This window comes from Carlito syrichta, unplaced genomic scaffold (genome assembly GCF_000164805.1).
Source record: "Carlito syrichta isolate Samal-C Ts95f unplaced genomic scaffold, Tarsius_syrichta-2.0.1 Scaffold311496, whole genome shotgun sequence".
Taxonomy (NCBI): domain Eukaryota; kingdom Metazoa; phylum Chordata; class Mammalia; order Primates; family Tarsiidae; genus Carlito; species Carlito syrichta.
This window is the reverse complement of record NW_007255592.1, coordinates 207,016-227,453: the sequence shown is the minus strand read 5'-3', so window position 1 is coordinate 227,453 and position 20,438 is coordinate 207,016. Positions and strand designations below refer to the sequence as shown.

Sequence of the window (20,438 nt, the reverse complement as noted above, 5' to 3'; positions counted from 1 at the left end):
TGAGAGAGAGAGAGAGAGAGAGAGAGAGAGATGTGAGCAGGAGTGCTCCCTCCACGGCCCTGCCAGCCTCTCCTTTTTTCCTTCATGGCTGCCCGCCCACCTGCCTGTGTGCTTGTGCGAATGCTCAGGGTGTTGGAGGTGTCAGGAGCTGAAGGAGCCTGCCCTCCCTGTCTCACTGCTTCTCTCTGCACTCAGGCCCCTTCTTGTAGCCGGGCTAGGCAGAGGGCTTCTGGGATTTGGTGTCTGCTGCTGCCAGAGCAGAGAACCCACAATCTAGGACTTGGGGATTTTAACAGGGAGAAAGGGTGGCTTCCTCTTTTCTCCCTCTCCCTTTTCTTCCCTTTAAGTCCCCAAAACAGGTCATGCCAAAAGCTCTCCAGTTGTAACCTGTAGCTGTGTGGAAGGGAGTGGTGATGGGATTATGGGACTCTCCCCAGCCCTAAACTCTGACCCTCACCACTGACCCAAAGACAGCTGGTGGGGTCCTCTTGGAGACAATCTTGTGTTTGCCTGGGCCGGCCCTGGCTTTTCCTGGCCTTTGCTGATCTGCCCGGCCTGGAGGCTCTCACCTTGCTCAGGAGCCGCCTTGCTTGGGCCTTGGCTTTTTGTTTGGCCTCAGCCACTGGCTATTAGATTACAATCTGGGGCTGCTCAGGTGTTTTCTAGCACCTCCATTGGGTGGGGGTGGAAAGCTGTTCCTCTGAGCTATGCTGGGACTGGAACCTCTCCTTTCCCGCCCATGTCTCCCTGATATGGCTGCTATAGAAGCATAACAGTGAAGGCCTGAGCCCTGGGTTTGGAAGCCCCATCTGAGATGTGAGAAGGACTGCTAGAGGGTAACGAAAAAGACTCTTTTCGGCTCAGCATAGAGCATTTATTCCTTTGGAAGAATCCTTGCTTGATGAGGGGTGGGCTTGTGTAGGCCAGGGATGGTGATGTGGGCCTGGCCAGCCTGGACAGAGCTCTGCACTGAAGCCTTTGGTGTTGGTATAAGATGGGCTGCTGGGTGGGGGTGGTTCCTTCTCTAGCCGAGGCAGACACCCAGCTGGCTGGGTCCTTCCTCAGCCTCGCCTCATCCCCAACCCTTTCCTCCTGCTCCCCCCCCCTTCCAACTGTTTCTAGTTATCACTGACCCCTGGCCATGGACTGATCAGACCAGCATTCAAAATAAAAGTTTGCTCCAAGTTGACAGTGTCGTGTTCCCTGCCCAGCCCCTCCAGGTGGAGGTGCTGCCACGGGAACACTGTTGCTTGCCAGTCCCGGCAGCACATGGGAGCAGGGCAGGGCTGCAAGGAGCCCAGCTTCCGGTTAGCCAAGTGCAGCTTCCAAGTTCAGGCTCTCCACCAGCTGTGTGACACAGGACAAGCTGCCGAATTTCTCTGAACCTGTTTCCTTATGTGTAGCAAGAGGCAATTCCCAACATCATGAGAGAATGCGAGGCCCTCCTTGCGTAGCATGTGGGAGGTGCTCGCTCAGTGACTGGCCACCATGCTGTGAACCACTCTACCACCTCTGCACTGGGCAGGCTCAAAGGGAGAGCTGTGGCTGGAGTCGCTGGGGGTCTCACACACTTCGTGTCCTTTGACGTTCACACCATGTCTCTGAGGTAGATAATGTTCTTTTTTTCTAGTTAAGGAAACTGAAGCTCAGAGAAAAGTGTTGATTACTGTGCCAGCCTTGCCCCCAGAGCTCTCCCAGTCAGCCACCCGGCTGTTCTCAGCCTTGGCCTTTGTCTGTTGGCTGTTTCCCTCCTGCTCTTTGCCCTGGCTCTGGCTCTGCTGATGGGGGCTGCTGCCCACTGGTGCCTTCATAACAGTAGGCCTCCGGCATCAGGCACCCTGGCACAGCAGGGGTTGTGGGTGATGTGTTACCACAGGACTTGGCCGTGGCAGGACTTTTTGTTTGAACTCTTTGCCTCTATGAGTGGCAGCAGTTGCCAAAACCATCCTTTGCATTCAGGAGCTCTGGCCCTGACCGCTGCTGTCTGCCCTCAGATGCTCAGAAGGGCAGATCTGGATCTGGGTATTCACCAAGCCCACAGCTGCTAGCAGGGGACTGACTGAATTCTTGCCGTGAACAGGGACAACAAAGGTCCCTACAGGCCTCAGCCTTTCCAACTAAACATTGGAATAAAATACCAGCCCTTTTGTAGTTGAGAATAAAGCTGTTAATCCAATCGCCTCAGATGGCAAAACTTGGCCTTCTGTACTTAATGTGCAGCAGGGGTTTGTGACATCTTGACCAGAAGACTGGCAAGGAGTTGTGGGATAGGCATGGAGATGGCCAGGACCCAACTTCACAGGCAGGACCATGGTTCTGCCTTATTGGCCATTGGCACAGAACCAAGGTAACAGGACTATGCCACAAGCAGGGGCAGCTTGAGTTGGGTTGGGGTTAGGGGTCATACCAGGAGGGGCTGATAGGATTTGAATGTACAGATGGCAGAGGCCAAGAGGACAAGAGCAGAGACACCGAGTTCTAGGGCCTTGTTTATTGGTGCTGCTTAGGGATGTCTCCTTTGAGAAATGGCACTAGAGGCAGAGCAGGTGTTCAGTGATGTTGAGGGAGGTGATCACAGAACCAGCTTTCCTGGGACTCTGGGCCGAGGTTAAGTAGCTCGACCAAAGACTGAGGGCTCAGCATTTGTGCTTTACTCAGCCCCCTCTCCTGTGGCTGCTGGTGCCCGTACCCCTCCCTACTCCTCCTACTCCCTACTGACTGGTTCCTGCCTTTTTCTTAGTAGTGACAAGGACCAGCCCTGGGCTAGGCACCACAGTCAGTACAAAGGCTTTAGAGCCTAGCTAGAAAACTGCCCAGAAGAGAAAGGAGCTGCTTGCAGGGAAGCTCAGGATCTCTTTCCCCCGGAACTGGCAGATTCTGGCTGTTCAGGGGACTCACTCCTTGACCCTTCCCAGTCACAAGTACAAGAGGCAGATAGCTAATCTCATGGAGGAGAGCGCACTCCAGGGAGGTGTGGTCAGTAGGAAGCATGTCATTTTTTCTGCTTCTGCCAAGTGGCACCAAGAGGCCAGAGAGCCTCCTCCATGCTGGAATGTCAATGACAGCCAGTAAAGCCACCCTGCTTCTTCCTCCCGCCAGCCCTTGACCCAGAAACACTGGAGTAGACCTGCCCCAGGTCCCATCCCCCATCACAAGTGAAAGTCTTGGGTTTCTAAACTTTAGGAATAAGTCTCTGGGGATGTTGGTTTGGCCAAGAATGCTTTTTTTGCCCAAGAGCAGCTGCCCTGTGTGATGCCCACATAAAACCACATTCCTCAGGTCCTGGTCATCATTTATTTTTTGCATAGGCATAAATTAGAACCTGGAGATAAAAAACTTAGGAACCAGTAGTGCAGCATTTTTGACAGGAGGGCGCAAACACCTGGCTGTCTCAGGGCAGGGCGGGGCTGTGCAGGGCCAGTGCTAGAAGACCAGGAACAGTTGCAGCCTCCCCTGCCGCCTCCAGCCTGTGCTCTGGGGCCCATCTGGGCCCAGCCCTGCAAGGAAGGATGCCTGCCTGCACTGCAGCCCTCCTGCCCCTTCCTCACAGGCCCCAGCCCCTCTCCACTCTCAGGGATGAGGAACTGAGTATCTCACCCGGTGCCCCACAGAACGGGGCTAGGAATCAAGCCCTTAGCTTTTCAGTTAAAAAAAACAGACCTTGAAAAATATATACATAATACAGCAGGGCCTGCTGGGTCTCAAAGTCCCTCCTCATCCCCTTTCCTACCCAGGGTAACTTCTGCCAGCCCTCCCCCAGCCCCCCCCAACTGCAACTGCTCCCATAGAAAACGAGGCAGGAGACAATCTGAGAGCTGAGAGAGCCCAAGGGGGTAGCCTAGGGCAGGGCCCCTCCATCAGGATCTGACTGAGAAGGGGCTGGACTAGTGCAGGCAGACCTCCTACCCTGATAGCCTGAACATCACCATCGTCATTGTCACGGTGAGAGCCCAGGGAGTCCTCTGCTCTCCACCCTCCAGCTAACACCAGATGCTAATGGCACCCTGGGGGGATGTGGCAAGCTCGGGGGCACTGGCAGGCCCTAGCAGGAAGAGGAAGCAGAGTTGGCCCCAGGATCAGGAGAGGGAAAAGCAGCTGCTGCCCAGCTGAGGGGAACCCTGCAGGCTAGCCATGGTTCCCCAGAGCCACCCTGGCAGCAGGCTTAGAGGCTCACGGGAGTCAGTCCCCTCTAGGATACAAGAAACCCCATGACCCACCCCTACCTGGGACAGATACAGGCTGCTACAGAAGCCCATCAAGAACCTTGTGGATCAGGCTTCCTGAGGTTGAGGGCACTTGCCTTGCTGGGAGAGTTGGGCAGCCCTACACCAGGTGCATCTTGCCTAGGGACAGTTCCATCCTGCCCTGTTCTGGGCACCTTTCTCCCAGAGGGCCCCGCTTCCTTGCTGGAGGAGGGAACAGCTCACCCAGCCCAGGCCCCAGCTTGCCCCGCCCACAGCTTTGGCACCTGCTTCATCCACGCTCCACACAGCACTCCTGGGCACCAGCCCCCCACCTGGACAATGGTCAGGCCTCCTCTCTCCCTGCCTCCCAATCCCCCATGATATGCTACATATATACACGCTCCCAGGAGGGGGACATAGGTGGCACGAGGAGCAGGAAGAATGAAGGCGCTGCCCTGCTCAGGGCTCCGGCTGTCCCTTCCCATCTCCACTGGCTGGGGCTCCTTTCTTGTTCCTGGAAGTCAGCGCGTGGCTCAAGCAGGTGGGGGCCATGATGAGTACTGTTCCCTGACTCCCAGATGGCTGGCAGCAGGCACGAGAAAGCAGGGCTAGTGAGTGGGTTCCCCGTGCACCCTGAAGCGGTAGATGCAGGTGTATTCAGGGTGGCCCCAGTTAGTCAGGATCCGCAGCTCCACCACCTGGTATGTTGCCATCTTAGGGGCCTGGGGAGAGAAGAAAGGGGTTAAGAGTGGCCTGGGGTCCACAGACCTCTGGTAGGAAAGGTGTGATGGGAAGAAGCTGTGCCAGGGCCACATGGCTCCCCTGCTCCTGTCCTGGGCCTCCAAAGCTCCTTTGAAAGCTCTTCAGTCTCCTGAGCAGTTTCCAGCCGTGGGCTAAGGAGCCTCAGGGGCATCGGCGTACTTACAGGGGCCACAGAGCCACATGGGCTGCGTGAAGCCCGGACCTTGAGTTTTGGTACTGGGACAAGCACAGTTCATCCCAAACTGGAACTTTTTAATCATGATTATCAATGGGAAAAAAAACCTTCATGGAGGGTCTGACAGACACTGACATATGCACAAATTTCTTTTTCAAGTGTGCACCAGGCCTCTGGCCTCAGCTCAAAAAGCCACAACATCTGAGCCAGCGTTTGCACACATCTTGCCTCGGTGGACGCCACAGGCCTAGCGGCTTATGCTTGTCCTCCCTCTGGCCTTCCCTGCACAGCCTCCTATCCTCTAGCCTCCCCTAGAGAGAAATCTCAACCCCTCCCAAGCTCAGTTATCACCTTGGAGCTGATGACAACTTGGGCTTCACGGCTGGTGCCCCTGACTGCTCCATTACACTGTCCCATAGGCACCGACCATCTTCTGGGTCCACATTACTCCCCCTCGACTCCCAACTACCTCCTCCTTTCTGCTCCCATCCCACCTGACATTCAGGACCCTCCCCACTTTGTCTACATCCTCATTCTCATGCCCAACATGCCCCTGACTGCACCTGCTCTGGCTTGCTGCCCTGCAGCCACTTCTTGATACCCCTGTCCTCCTCCGCGCCAGGCTTGCCGCATGTCAATTCACCATTTACATGTGGTCGTGTTGACCTTAGTAACATGCTTTGCCTAAAGCACAATGCCACCCCACAGCCCTGAGGGCTGAGAGTGTGGCCTCTCTTCCTGCCACTGTCCCTTGCGCACCTCCCGCAGTCCCCCTTCCCTCACCTGATTCCTCACACTAGGACTCCCCCGGTGTGGGGCTTGGGCCACCTGCCTCAGATCCACTTGGATGGTTTTTTCAATGCAGGCTCCTGGGTCCCGTCAGCCTTAAAGAATCAGACTCCCGGGATAGAGACTGGGAATCTACATTTCTAACACGGGCCTAGGAGATCCGATGCCCGCTCAAGTTTAAGCCCCATGCACTGCCTGAAGCCCCAGCTGGCCACACTGGAACACCCACTCACCTGGCGCTGGGCTCCTAGAACGCCCCTCACAGCCTTCCTTCTGGCAACCCCAGCCTCTCTGTCATAAAGCTTGCCTCACTGGGGCCTTTTTTCAGGAAGCTTCCCTGATGCCACCCTTCTGGAGGACCCTCCTCTGTGCTGACATCTGCAAGGTGCATCTTACACCCTCTGGTTATATGTTGAGCTGTGTGGGGTGAGAGGCAGGGCCTGAGGGCAGGGGCTACATCTTCCCTCCCTGAACCCTGTGCCTGGCAGAGTGCCAGGGAAGTACCTGCCTGGGTGGAAAAGCAAGCATGCCACCTTAGCTAGCATAGAACTCCGCACCTGAAAATGAAATGTCTGAATGGGCTCGCCATCCTGGTCATAAGTGAACTTGCCAAGAAGAGTCCCTTCCTGCTGCAGGTCTTCATCAAAGCCCTGCAAAGGACAGCAGCAGAATGGAGGGGAGAGACGTGGTGGGCAGGGCCGGTGCTGGGCAGGGCCCATTCCCTCAGCACATACACACCCCACTCCTGCCCCTCCCACCCAGAGGGTCAGGCACCAGCGCTGGCCTGTGACAAGTCACTTAACTCTCATGCCTCAGTTTCTTCCTCAGAAGCCTGAGGTAACTGGGACTGCAGTCTCAACTCCCACCTGGTTCCACCTCTTCCAGATCTGCCCCCCTCCAGCCAAGGGGTAGCCCTGACTTGATCCTCAGCAGAGATGCCCACGGGGTAGATACTCACAAAGATGGCGAAGTCCTTGGGGGCACTGGAGATGGTGCTGTTGGGTGACAAGGCCTTGGGCACGTGCTCTAAAGTGACAGCCGTGGGGCGGATACGGGCAGAAAGGCGGACCACAGCAAAGCCCTGCGGCCCCTGGAAGGCCCAGCAGTTGCCTGGGTGTACATCTGGCTGGAGGGGTGGAGAGTCATATTAGGGCAGGGCCCCGAGTCCAGCTCTTGCTGACCCAGGATGGGACAGTCCCCCGGGTGTGCTCAGAGCCTCTGCTGCTGTGCTGCTGGGTGCCCACCTGCAGGATGACTCGAGGTGACTGAGAGTGGTACCACAGGGGGATGCCGAAGAGGCTGAGGAGGGCTGTCTTGGTCTCGTAGGTCTCAGAACAGCGCGTGCTGATAACACTGGCCCCTAGGGTAGGAAGGGAAGGTAGGGTGGGCTCCAGCGGGTCGGGGGACCAGGCACCCAGCTCAGGCTATCGCCTGTCTCCTTGTTAAGACAGCAGGCAGTTGCCCAGGCCTAGTCTTTAGCCCTAACCAAGACCCCACGGCGGCTGTAAACACCAGCCTCTCCCAAGGTCAAGGATGGTGCTTGGTACAGCCTGACTGCATTGAACTGCTCACTGCCTTTGTGTTGAGTTCTAGGTTGGGTGATTTCTGCTCCTCCCAATCCCTGCTTGCCTAGCGCTACAACTACCCTGGAGATGGCAGGGGACCAACCACTGCCGGGACCAGGACAAGGCACAGCGAGGCCAGGGCGCACACACCTCCTGATTCCAGGGCGTAGTCCACCATGCCGATGCGGTCCTCGCTGTAGCGCTGCAGGGCCTGCTTCACAATGCGGTGTACCTGCTACAACAGGACACCAGAGAGGTCCCAGCAGGAAGCAGCCTCACCTGTCCCACACCCCACTGCCATGGCCAGGGACCCATGGCCGACCCCTCCTGTCCTGCACCATGCTGGTTCCCAGGCAGGTAAGGGCCTGCCTCTACCCATGGCACTGCCCCAAAGCACAGAGCCCCTGTATGGCACCTCTGTCCTAGAACGTGCCAAAGAGCTGGCAATGTGGGGTTGTCCAGGGAGGAGAGCCACATGTGTGTGTGGGAGGAGTAGCACTTGGTTCTTACCTCCTCAGTCACCCCGACCATGCCTTCCTTCTGCAGTGTCAGTCCCAGGGAGGTTGCAGTCTCCCTGGCCGACCTGCCCTGCATCTCTGTCACGTGGGCAAAGATCCTGCTCTCCAGCTCTTGCAGCTGGGTTTGCACCTCCTCTCTCTGGAGGAGCCCGGCATGGGTGCCGCCTCCTCGGAGGAGGAACTGGCTGATCCAGGCAGGGAACTGAGATTCCACCTAAGGACCAAAAAATGCCGTCACCTGGAAGGCTGGAGGGGACAGGAGCTGCTATGGTGGGGCCGGGTCCCAGGGCAGGATGGTGCTCAGCAGGTCGGGGAAGGAGAAGACCACTGGAGGAGGGCATTTGGAAAACTCTCCACGGGCATCAACAGGAAAACAGGAAGTGTACCCATCACCAAAAGCTGGTGTGTGCCCCAAGTGCAGCAGGCTCAGGGGAATAACAGGCTGCAGGGGCAGGGGGCGCCTGCAGTGCAGACCCCGGGGATGGATGGTCTCAGAGGAGAGGACATCCAATGGAGCCGCAACGGTTTCCACTCACGTCGTCCCGCACAGCCTGGATCTGCTGGGGCAGCAGGCCCACTTCACCCGCCACTGAGCTCTGCTTCAGCGCCAGGGCCGCCAGCTCCTGCCGCAGGCCTGCCAGTTGGTCCTCCAGCCGCCGCAGCTCCTTCTCAGAGCTCTCCTGGATGGCCTCCTGCGTCATCCTAGGCCAGAGAGAGAGAGAGAGAGAGAGAGAGAGAGAGTGAGTCAGCCTTGGCTTTCTTGGGTGAAGGTTAAGGCCATGCTGAGGAAGGAGGACCCCACCAGGAACTCGAGAGGGGCAAGGCCTACTCCTGGAGGCTGTGGCTGTAGACCACAGAGCAGGTGCCTAGCAACTGGCTTGCCTGTCTCAGAAAGCTAGTTCTGAACAAGTGTGGGCATCTGGGTCATGAGAAGCAGCTGCACAAGCTGGAAGGAAAGGTGGTGTGTCTATATGTGAGCCCCAGTCTTGTAAGTGCCCGCCTCCGCCTGCAGTGCCCTCCTGCCAGCCTCCACTGTACCTCAGAGACAGGCTCTAGCAGGGTCCCCAGCTAGCTTTCCACCTCCCCTCTCTGCTTGGTGATACGATCAGGACTCTGCTCTGGGGCTGTGCTCCCCAATGCTGCCTGGAGTGGGGCGGAGAGCGGAGGGGGAGCCTGTGGCACTCAGAGTCACCTTTGCCATTCTGACTTCAGCTGCTGGATGCGAGCCTCGGATTCCTGTGAGCAGGCAGAAAGGACAAATACAATAAATACCAAGCTCAGAAATCGGTCTCCCAGAGGCAATCTGCTCTCTGTTGGGGGGTCTGTGCTAACCACGTCCCTGCCCCAGGGTCCCCTGCCTCCTGCAGCAAAAATCAAACTGGCCTCCTGGTCAGAGCCCTCCAGAGAGTCTTGCACGTGTCCAGCACACTCAGCCATTCGTCCGTCCAGCCGTTCCCTCAGCACGTGCACACCCAACACCAAGGCCACTCTGCCCCGGCACAGCCGAGGGCGCATTCCACCCGAGGCAGCCCAAGTCAAACAGAAGCCAGGGGCCTGCACAACCTCTCCCCACTCACTGTTCAAGCAGTCCCTTCTGAAGGGCCCAGGGGTCCAAGGTGTTTCTCTCAGCCCCAGAACATGTTGAAATGAATGGGGACCTCATCACAGGCCCCGGGCTCCCTGAGCCACCAACCTGGGAGGCCTGGACAATCTTCTTGAAGAGATCTTCTGCATCGTGCTGATGCTCTGCTCTCAGGGCAGCCAGTTCTTCCTGTCAGACACGAAGCAGAGGACTGAAGACCTGACAGAGTTGTGCTGGGAGGGCCATGAAGGACCAGGAAGTGGAGTAATGAGTTCACACCAGGTCTGTTTGCTGCCGGAGCTCCAGCTCTCAGCCCTTATGCTACAGTGCTTCTCTGAGACATACGAGACCCCTTCTGTCCCACCACACACCATGTGTGTCAGGCACTGTGCCAGGGCTCTGTGACAGCATGTCTCACACTGGGGGGAATACACAGACTCCACTTTAAAGAGGAGGAAACTGAGGCTGTCCCATCCCAAATGATATTTTCTCTCTCTCTCTGTCCGGGTAGCCTCATGTGTTCATCACCCCTGCAGGACACTCAGCTCCCACTCTGAAGCACTCTGCCCCTCACCTGGATGCGGGCAGTTGTGTCCCTGCGGAAGTCTTCCTTCAGGGCAGCCTCACGACGGCTCACGAGCCCCTCTAGTAAGGCCAGTGTGTCCTCATGGCTCAGGCCGCCACCGCCTCCCTGGCCAGAGGCCCCCTGCCGCAGCTCCAGGCGTTCCAGTCGCATGGCCTCCTTCTGCCAGTTGGAAGAAAATTCGGCAGCAAGAGTTTCCAGGCGCCGCTCCAGAGAGTGCACTTGGGACAGGATGCGCTGCTCGGCCTGGCGGGACAGGGAGAAAAGACATGGGTGAGGGACACAGGAGGACCCTTGGATGATAGCACTTCCTGAAGATAACCCTGACCAGCCAGCAGAGAGAGGGAAAAGATCCCAGAGATACCCCAACACAAGCACATGCTGGGCCGCTGGAGCACGCTCAGAGTTGGGCACGCTGTGAGGTGGGGAGGTGTCAGGCTGGCCACAGAGGAGAGTCCCTGAGGACACGGTGCAGGAGTCTCATCCCAGGGGAATGGAGGAGTGCTAGGAGAGGGTCTGAGTGCAAAGGGTCTAAGAAGAAGACAGGGGAGGCCACAGGATGGGACCTGCTGGGCTGAAGCCTACCCCCACCCGGCCTCTTGCAGGGCCTGGGAATTCCAGCTGTTGACTCTCAATGGTTTTCACTGCTTCTGCAGGAGTGAAACTAACTATGACTAAAAGACGAAATAACTTGAAAACGCTTCCTTTTTCCTCTTTAGCTGGTTGTCTCACAGAGAAGATGGAATAAGTCACTTGGATCTGAAGGTGGCATTTGATAGCTATCATGAATTTTGAGAACCTTGTTGGTTTAACAACAAAAACTTTGCCAAGATAAATTATGAAACAATCTATCTACTCAGTTAAATGGCAGAGAGCTACTGAGTGACAGAGGTTCTGATTTTTAGAAATTGTATTTTTTAGACAGGCAAATGGGTTTCCATGACTCAAAAAGCACACAAACAGCAAAAAGTCATGCTTCTGACCTCTTCTCCACCCACCAGGGCCCTCACCACTGCCTTCTCCAGGGTCAATGTAAGCAAATACAAGCTCTAGTCATTTTTTACTTTCCCTTCTTACAGAAAAGGCAGTTCTGAAATTGAACTGCATTAATTTCTTTAATGACAAAAAAAGGAAAAGTCATAGATGACAGATATATTTATTTTATAAAATAATAAGATCATGGTCAGGAAAGTAATATCCACAAAAATATACGGTTAAAAATGTGACAAATTAAATTCAATGAGGGCTGAGTGCAGTGGCTCATGCCTGTAATCCCAGCACTTTGGGAGGTGAAGACGAGAGGACTGCCCGAGCCTAGGGGTTTGAGACCAACTGGCAAGACCTCATCTCTACAGTAAATAAAAAAATTAGCTGGGTGTGATGGCATACACCTGTGGTTCCAGCTACTTAGAAGGCTGAGGCAGAAGAATCACCTGAGCCCAGCAGGTTGAGACTGAGGGGCCATTGGCATGCTACTGTACTCCAGCCTAGGTGACAGTGAGATTCTCACTCAAAAAATAAAAATATAAAAATTAAAAAACAACTTAATGGGATGCAAGCACAGTTCAAATAACCAGAATTAGGGGATAAAGAGTTGTACATCTGTGCTTATACCACATTCTGGTTATGATAACTGTTGGCTGCTTGAGGGCACAGCCTGGGCCTCATCTACCTATCTATCTATCTCTATCTCTATCTGTCTATCTATCCATCTAGTCAAGGTTTCACTCTGTTGTCTAGGTTGAAAAGCAATGGCATGATCATGGCTCACTGAAGCCTCAAACTCCTAAGCTCAAGTGATCCTCCAGCCTCAGCCTCCCAAGTAGCTGGGACTACAGGCATGCACCACCATGCCCAGCTAATTTTTTGATTTTTTTGTAGAGAAAAAGTCTCATTATGTTTCCCAGGCTGGTCTCAAATTTCTGGGCTCAAGCAATCCTCCCACCTTGGCCTCCCAAGTACTGGGATTATAGGCGTGAGCCACTGTGCCCAGTCCTGATCCATCTTTAGACTCTGGCAGATTATAAAACTGGCCCCTGTTCCTCACTCCTCCCTGTGTTCACACCCTGTGCAACGTGACCTTGAAGGTTCTCCTGCTGAGAGGTGGAGACTATGTCCTCCTCCTTGAATTTGGACTGGCACTGAGATTTGCCTTAGCCAGTAGAATGTGGTGGAAGTGACAGTACTGGTTCTGGCTCAATGCCTCAAAGGTCTGGAGCCTCAGTTCTCTCTTGGAACCCTACCCAGGTGCTGAGACCAGCTCAGGCTAGGCTGCTAGGTGACTAAAGTGCATGTGAGATACAGTCGTCCCCAGCAAGGGCCTTGGCCAACCAGCTGCCAGCTGACCCACTAGCCAACTGTAGACAGACAGACACAGACACAGACACACACACACACACACACACACACACACACACACACACACTCTCTCTCTCTCTCTCTCTCTCTCTCTCTCTCTCTCTCTCATGGGCAAGAGGGAGTGCAGACAAGATGAACTGTCCCTACTCAGTCCAGAAGGGCCACCTAGATGACCCATAGGCTTATGTAGTTTTAAGTGTCTGATTTTAGGCTTGGTTTGTTTGTGGTAAGAGGTAACTCACTGGGATATTACTTTACTCATAGAAAGTACGCAGTATATATTTGTGAAATTGTATTGAAAAGGAACAAAGTAGACGATAATTTGTCAGGTTCCTTTTTCTTCAGTTTTCTGTGTTTCTTAGGATGGCAACTAATTCTCGGATATAGTTTTGAGTCAATTTAAACACAGACACCCACTTCAAAGCCTCCACCCCAAAGAGTAGAGAAAGGGGTAACTCAGCTGGGATGGCATCCCTCAGCTCTGTAAGGCATAAGACAGGCCAAGGAAGTGCCCACCACCTTCACCACCACCTAACTGTTGCTGAATGCTTGGGAACCCGCCACCCAGGATGCTCACCTTGAAATGTGGGGGCGAGTCTCTGGAGTCCCATGCCTCATGCTGCTTTCTGCTGTCCTTTGCTGCCCACCAAGAAACCACAGCAGGGTGGAATGTCTGCAGTCCGTAGGGGTAGAAATACCAAGCACCTGTGCATAAGGGAGAGGCCAGTCACTGGGCTGGGGCCTCCAGCAGGAGGCACACTGGCTGAGAGGTCTCTATAAGACTTCACACTTGCCACTCAAACACTGGCCACTGGCAGGTGCAGGGGACGCACAGGCCACGGGCCTGGAGTCATGCATGCACGCCCTGAGCACTTGGCCCTCACCACACGCATCTCCATGTGACATGGTCATGATCCTCCTGTCTCTACCAACCCCACAAGGACATGGTGAAGCTCAAATTAAACCGAGATAATGCATAGGAAAGTGCTCTCTGGAAAAAGTGCTATACAATTATAAAGAATCATTATTATTTTAAGGGCGATGTCCAGTTTCCACTTGATATGAACAAGCTGTTCTTGTAACAGGAAGCACAAAAAGGAAATCAACATTTGAGTAAATGTTCTATCCTGTTATTAATAAAAGAAATACAAGTTGAAAAGATGCTAAACTTATAAAACCAACTCTCAAAAAATAATACAGCATGGTCATGGTCTTTAATTGTAAATTGGTCCAAACATTAAAGTAGACCTGGAAGCCACATGGGCAGTTCATATGAAATTGTGCAACTGGCGAAGGTGTCAGGTGGAAAGCTGAATATGAAATGCCTCCATGAGCAAGAAAGCCCCACGTCAGAGTCTGGAACAATGCAGAGCAGTGGCAAAATGACTATATCAGTGCAGAAAGAAGCCCTTCTTTCTTTTTGCTACTTTATTATTTTTACCTTAAAGAAAGTTTGATCTTGTAAAAACAATTCACTCATACAGCTGTGTCCTGATGTGGAATAGCAGCGGTGAGGCCTGTCTTTTCCCACACTTGCTCTATGAGGGTGTGTCCCTGCCCAGAGCAACACAAAGGACACTCCAGGGATATCATGCAGTACTGTGTGGCCACTCCAGCTCAGGACAAGATCATCAGAGGGGCATTATCCCTGTCACCCCTGGGACATCCTGAGAGCAGGGCAGCTTCAGGCAAGAGAAGACCCAGGGGGAAGGCCATACAGGGGGACCCAGGGCTCAGGCTTGGGCTGCCCACCTCATATCCTACCCCTGCCCTGTCTGCTCAGGATCACCACCCCTCTGGTGAACTCATCTCTGCTGGGTGCACCTGCCACATCCTGCTCTTGCCCCTCTGGTTCCTGTCCCCACGCCCTGGCCACGCAGGCTCACCATATGTCAGGCAGGTCAGCAGCAGCAGCAGTAGCAGGAACCAGAGGAACGTCTTCAGGGACGAGAAGCGCCTGGACCATGCAGGGGCAGAACAGGGCAGGTGGAGGCGTGAGGTGATGCTCTGGGCCTCTACAAGTCCCCCAGGGAATCCCTCGGGGACTGAAGAGAGCTAAGGGGTCACACCCCTGAGCTTCTCATCATGCCGGGGCCAGACTGAACACTTCAGAGTCTGTAGTGTAGGCCCACAAGTAACAGAGATGATTTTGACTGAATTTTACTGATGTTATTAAAAGTAAACAGTGTGGTCTTTGAAAAACCCCAACGTTTTTATACAGAGAGGTCCTCTAAGCGAGCAAATACAGGAAAAAACCAACTCCTTAAATAATATTTTCTTTTACAGGCTAGGCACAGTGGTTCACACCTATAATTTCAGCACTCTGGGAGGCTGAGGCAGGCATGAGGACTGCCTGAGCCCAGAAATTCGAAGCCAGTCTAGACAACATAGTGAGACCCCATCTCTACAAAAGTTAAAAAAAAAAAATTAGCCAAGCATGTTGGTGTATGTCTGTAGTCCCAGCTACTTGGAGGCTGAGGATCTCTTGAGCCCAGGTCACGGCTGTGGTGAGCTATGATTGTGCTACTGCACTCCAGCCTGCGTGACAGAGGACACAGTGAGACCCCAACTCAAAAAATATATATATTTCTTTTAGAAAAAGGAGGAACCTTTTTTTGGCAACACAAGTCTGTCCTTGCCCTTTGTCTCAGCACAGCTGGCTACCCACCCAGACTTGAGTTATGGCCAGAGGGATCCTGCCTTCTCAATCAGTCTTCTTTCCACTACTTAAGGGGCAAGTTCCCAAGTCCTGGTTCTACTGGTTTAGGGACTTGGGGAATGAACCCACAGCATCCTTAACAAAGCCTCTTTATGGCTTCTGACCATGACGGGGAACTCTGGGGTATAGATTATCCCAGGACCAAGAGGGAAGAGGCTTTCTGGGAAACCCACTTTTGGCAAGAGTGTAAGCAGCTGTCAGGAATCTGAGAATCAGATGTGGCTAGACTAGGGTGGCATTTAGTAGGAAGTGTCTGAGAAAAAATAAGAACCTGTGTTCCAGAACACTGCCCTGAAGGACTATCGATTTGGGAAGAAGAACCTGACTCTGAGTTCCATCCTCAGAGGCAGAGGGGCACACTGGGGAGGCCACTCCATGCTTGCTAATAAGAGCTCCAAGTAATCTAGGAGAAACCTTCAGAGAAATGACCATTACAGTTGGGACACTGTATTGGTCCCTTTAGCCCAGGGCTTTTGGAGTTTCACTCACCTGGTTAAAACAAAGACATCAAGGAGAGAGGCAGCTGTCGTCAAGCGGTACCAGGTGGTGCCAACCCACCAGTAGAGAAGTCCAAAGAGCCGGCCTGCAAATGTGACCAGCAGGCCTGGGTCTTCACATTGTGGTTTTGGCATTGCACTCTCACCCCATCTGTGGTCCTCCCTGTCCCCAACCCCAACACCCACCTGCCAGTAAGTCTCTGTCCTGTCTTACAGCGACCCAGTTCCCTGGATTCCCAGGACAGCCCACGCCCTCTGTCCTGCTTTGCACCTGCTCCTCCCCTTCCAAGCAAGTGTGTTCCCATGGCTCAGGATTCCCAGTGATTATTCTAGAACAACCTTCCCCCTATGGTCTGATAGTCTCTCTGTATGGGCTGGATGCCCAACCGCAGCGAGATGGGTAAGAAGTTACTGCTGCAGTGCCGAGCAAGGTGGCTCATACCTATAATCCCAGCACTTTGAAAGGTGGAGGCGAGAGGATTGCCTGAGCCTAGGGGTTCGAGACCAGCCTTGGCAATTTGGCAAGACCTCATCTCTACAATAAATCAAAACATTAGCTGGGTGTGGTGGTGCACACCTGTGATTCCAGCTACTTGGAAGGCTGAGGTGGAAGGATCGCCTGAGCCCAGCAGGTTGAGGCTGTAGTGGCCGTGAGTGTGCCACTGCACTCCAGCCTGAGTGACAGAGTGAGACTCTGACTAAAAAAAAAATAGTTACTGCTGCAGAGAATGGAAGTAACTGAGCACGGGTTGGCCAGCACCTACCTGGAGAAGTGACCACCAGCCATAAAAAGGAGCCTGCCCGTGAGACAGCACTCCTTAACCGCGACCCTGAACTCTGCTGGCCTGCGACTGAGTAGCCTGCAGGGAAACAGGAGAGGAAACCAGCTCAGTTTGTCATCACTGTTGAGCCTTGTGGTATGGAATCTGTGTCTCCCTTCATTGTCTTCTGTGAGCTGAGACCAAAATCGTTCTCCTCACACCCCTAGAGCCCCACGCAGGCCTGGCATGCAGTAGGCCAGTAAATGTTCATGGAAGGGATGAAATGGGAGCTTTTGGACAGTTTATTTCCTATAGAGTTTCCTCTGGCGTCCTTCTCTTCCTCTTCACCAATAATCCCTCAAACCCCTGTTCACAACTGGACTGAGAGATCAGCCATGCATTTAGCAAGAATTCCCGAGCACCTACATGTGTGAAGCCCCATGGTAAAGTGCTGGAAATGAGCCAGAACATGATGGTGCTGACCTGAAGTGGGGGTGGGGCAGACAGAAGCAAGCTGCTGTTGCAGCCCAGGGTGCTAAGGGCCGCCACAGGCCAGGCTCAGGCTGGGCACAGGAGGACACCCCAGCCGGTCTGTGAAGTGCCCGCCACACGCCATGCTTCCCAAGGCTTCCTGGCAGCCCCAGGGTCTGCTGGTGGAAGGAGGAAGCATGGCCTACCCACATAGTCGTCCTCAGAAGAGTAGCCCGAGGAAGAGCCGAGGAAGTCCTCGGAGACCTTGCCCTCCGTGAGCCCATTGGCCTTGCTGCTCTCGGTGCCGCCTGTGCCTCTCCTCCTCCTCACTCGCAGGTCCTCACCTGTGCAGGGAAGAATGAGGGGCTCTTCTGGGGCTCCGAAAGCCTCTGCAAAATTGGGCCTCACAGAGAGGTGCTCCAAAGAGGGTATTCTGGAGGATCCAGGGGACACTCCAAGGAGTATCTTAGGGGAAGCAGAGGAAGCCAAGCCTCAAGAGAAAGAGTTGGATACTTACTCCAGTAGGAGTCACTGTGCAGGTCGTTGAGGAGGGCGCTTCTGGCCAGGGATGCAGCCCGGGGGCTACCTATGTAGGATTCCTGGACCATAGACTCGCTGTAGTAGGAGGTGTGAGCATCCGAGGATGGGCCCAGTTGTGGGGCTGGGGACAAACGCTTTGTGTTGCTGGACTTCCTCTTCAAGGTCCTGTGGGAGAGGCAGGGAGCTGGCAGGTGAGCCCAGCCAGACACACTAAGGAAAGCCAAAGCTCTGGGGCCCTCCTCTGCGTGGTTGGTCTTGTTGCTAGGCAACTGACAGCTCCCATCTCATGCCTATCTACCAGTGCAGGCACTTTCTCTGCTCCTACTATCTCAGAATCTCAGAGCAGACAGGCAAGACCAGTAGTTAGGGATGGAGCTGGGATTCTAACTGAGGTATCTAACTTCAAAGATTTTCCCCAAGCTTCTTAATGGCTTAGTAATTTTACAACCCACTGAAAACCAGACAAACCCGTTCTGGCTGTTAGGGCTTGCCAAAGCCTCAGGGGCCTGCAATCTGGGCCTCCTGTCATCGAAGGGCAGGACACTTCAGCTCATTTCCCAGTATCCCAAGGACTTGTCCTTCTTCTCACCTATGTCACCTCAGCAGACGCTGAGATATGCGGGCCTGTGTCCAGAAGGACGATCAGACAGACACACCCATCCAGAGCAGAAGAGGCTTGTGCGAGCCCAGCCCGCAGCTTCAGGGTTTCCGACCTGGCTCACACTTGAAGCTGCCTCTCCCCACTTCCTGTTCTCTAATCATGAGGGCAGCAGCACCAGCTCACAGTAGGGGGAGAAGAGGGACACTGGGTGCTGGCATCCTCACAGGTGTCAAGGCAGGCAGAACCCCTTTGATTGGACATGGGCATCTGGCAGCAGGAAGAGTCACCTGCTCTGCGGGCAGTGCTCAGTCGACGGGGGCTGTGGCAATCGCTCACGTCCCTACCTGAGAGGACTGTCTTTGAACAGGGTGCTCTGGCTTCCCATCACCGAGCTCCCTCCGCTGCTGCTGCTGCCATCATCGTCACCCTGGGAATAGCGCGTGAGACGCTGGCTTCTTCGGGACATGCTGAGGCGGGAGGTGGACCCTTCCCCTGAAGAGAGTCTTGGGAGAGAGAGGAAGGTGACTTGTGAGGCTTGGGGCTGTCCCCTGCTCCTCTCCAGAGGAGGAGAGACAGGCATTGCCTCACAGCAGAGGACAGTCAAAACAGCCCCAAGGTGTGAGAGAGGCATCTCCTGGGGCTCCCGCACAACCAACCTTAGGCTGCAGTCCCTGCCTCAGGGCTCTCAAGTAACCTGGAGCCTCCTTCAGGGAGTTTCCCACAGTTTTCTAATCTTCACTTTCCTTGTCTTTACCCTCTTGGTGCTGAGCTCTGTGCCAGAATTGAGTCTTCCTCAACCTCTGACAGGTGGCAGAGAATCAGGCACATGCTAGGCACCCATATGCCTTTGGTCATGGCCTGCACGCCCTCAGTCTGGCCTCCCTCCTGCTCTCTTCCTAGCACTGTGTCCAGTCTCACTCTGGCTGGGTCCCTTAGCTGACGTGAGCTTGCCTCTCCTGCCTTCTCAGCTATATGCATTGATTCAGGGCCCAAGTCAAAGCCTGACTCGGGAAAACCTTTCCCCTGTAAACCCCACCTACGTTCTGCTTGTATTTTCTGTTCCCTTGGCACATATTGCACTGCCACATCTTGATAAGATGACGATGATAAAATTATTTGCTAAATCTCTACTTGGTGCCAGGCTCCTTATACAATCCATTTCTGATCCTTCCAAGTGAGGTGGGTATCACAACTCCCATCTACAAGGGGAACCTGGGCACTGAGATGATGGCTAACTTATCCACAGTCACCCAGCCTGTAAGTGACAGAGCCAGGGTTTATCTCAGTTCTTACAAGCTGCAGGGCCCGGGTCTTCCTACTTGACCATAAAGTTTTCAAGTTGCTTCAGAAATGTGCTGTGGATCCCTGACATATGCCCTTTTCTAGCCCTACAAAAACTCTGAACAAGGCTGTTATTACACGGTGAATATTTATTAGCAAACCAACCAAACAGGGAGGTGAAAGGCAGTATGAAATTACAGCCAGTCCCAATTACCACATGAGGCAGAAATCAAGGCTCTGGAGTTGATAATGAGGACAAAGGGAGCTGACATGAAAAGATCGGGCAAAGGTGGAGTTCTGTGACACAAGGAATTTGGGTCTTTCAGCTCTAGAAACCCAAATTCAAAACCTCCAATTACCCATGTGAGGAGTCTCAATGTTGTGCCTTTGCTGGCCCGATTACAAAGTCATTGTTGTATCCTGAGCTTGCTTGAGAGTTTCGAGTACGTGTGACTTTTCATCACTTCTAATATTCCAGGTTGATATTTGAATTGCTAGTTCTTTGGGTTGTGTGGTGGGCATAGATTCACACACCCCAACCCAGACCATGGAAACTAGAAGGTCTGGTTCGTCCAGCCAGCAAGTCCTCTGAAAAACAAGAGCCTCATGCCTTGGCATTACTGGCGTCTTCCCAGGTCGGGTGCCCATCTGGCATCCTTCCTGGTTTTAGCTGGTGTTGGTAAACGGACCGACTGGTAGTAGGCAAAGCAGGAAGTTGGCCTAGGCCCCTGTCTATATTCCACTCCTTATAAGGTAATCCCGCCCCCATGGTGCCCTCCCCCACTAGAAAGCTCCCAGGTCCACACCAGGCTCCTCCTCTTAACCCCAGCCCTGCTGAAGGCGATGACGCCTTCACCTGGGGCAGAAACACTACAGCTTGTTTACACGGTACTCAAACTGCTGCTGGTAAGAATCTAAATATTCTGCCGTGGGGGGGGGGGGGGGTTAAAACTGTAAGCACCCGCCTCCACCTCCCAGAACTCCCAGAGACGCTTCTTGTCTCTCCTGCAGGGTCCTAGGATCACAAAACAGGTTACTGTTAAGGTTCGGTT

General features: G+C 54.0%; 1 protein-coding gene across 1 annotated transcript; it reads right to left on the bottom strand.

Annotated features, from left to right (window-relative positions):
- Nucleotides 1-4,682: 4,682 nt before the first annotated feature.
- Nucleotides 4,683-18,610, bottom strand: SUN2 (Sad1 and UNC84 domain containing 2). The gene is made up of 17 exons (XM_008068731.2): nt 18,450-18,610; nt 17,482-17,669; nt 17,171-17,308; nt 16,497-16,592; nt 15,725-15,818; nt 14,403-14,473; nt 13,094-13,221; nt 10,150-10,404; nt 9,687-9,764; nt 9,186-9,229; nt 8,530-8,695; nt 7,986-8,207; nt 7,626-7,710; nt 7,155-7,270; nt 6,869-7,036; nt 6,468-6,560; nt 4,683-4,906 (listed from the first exon to the last, which is right to left on the bottom strand). The coding sequence occupies exons 1-17, from the start codon at nt 18,569-18,571 to the stop codon at nt 4,793-4,795; spliced, it is 2,178 nt and encodes a 725-aa protein (XP_008066922.1). The 5' UTR covers nt 18,572-18,610; the 3' UTR covers nt 4,683-4,792.
- Between the last annotated feature and the right edge of the window lie 1,828 nt (nt 18,611-20,438).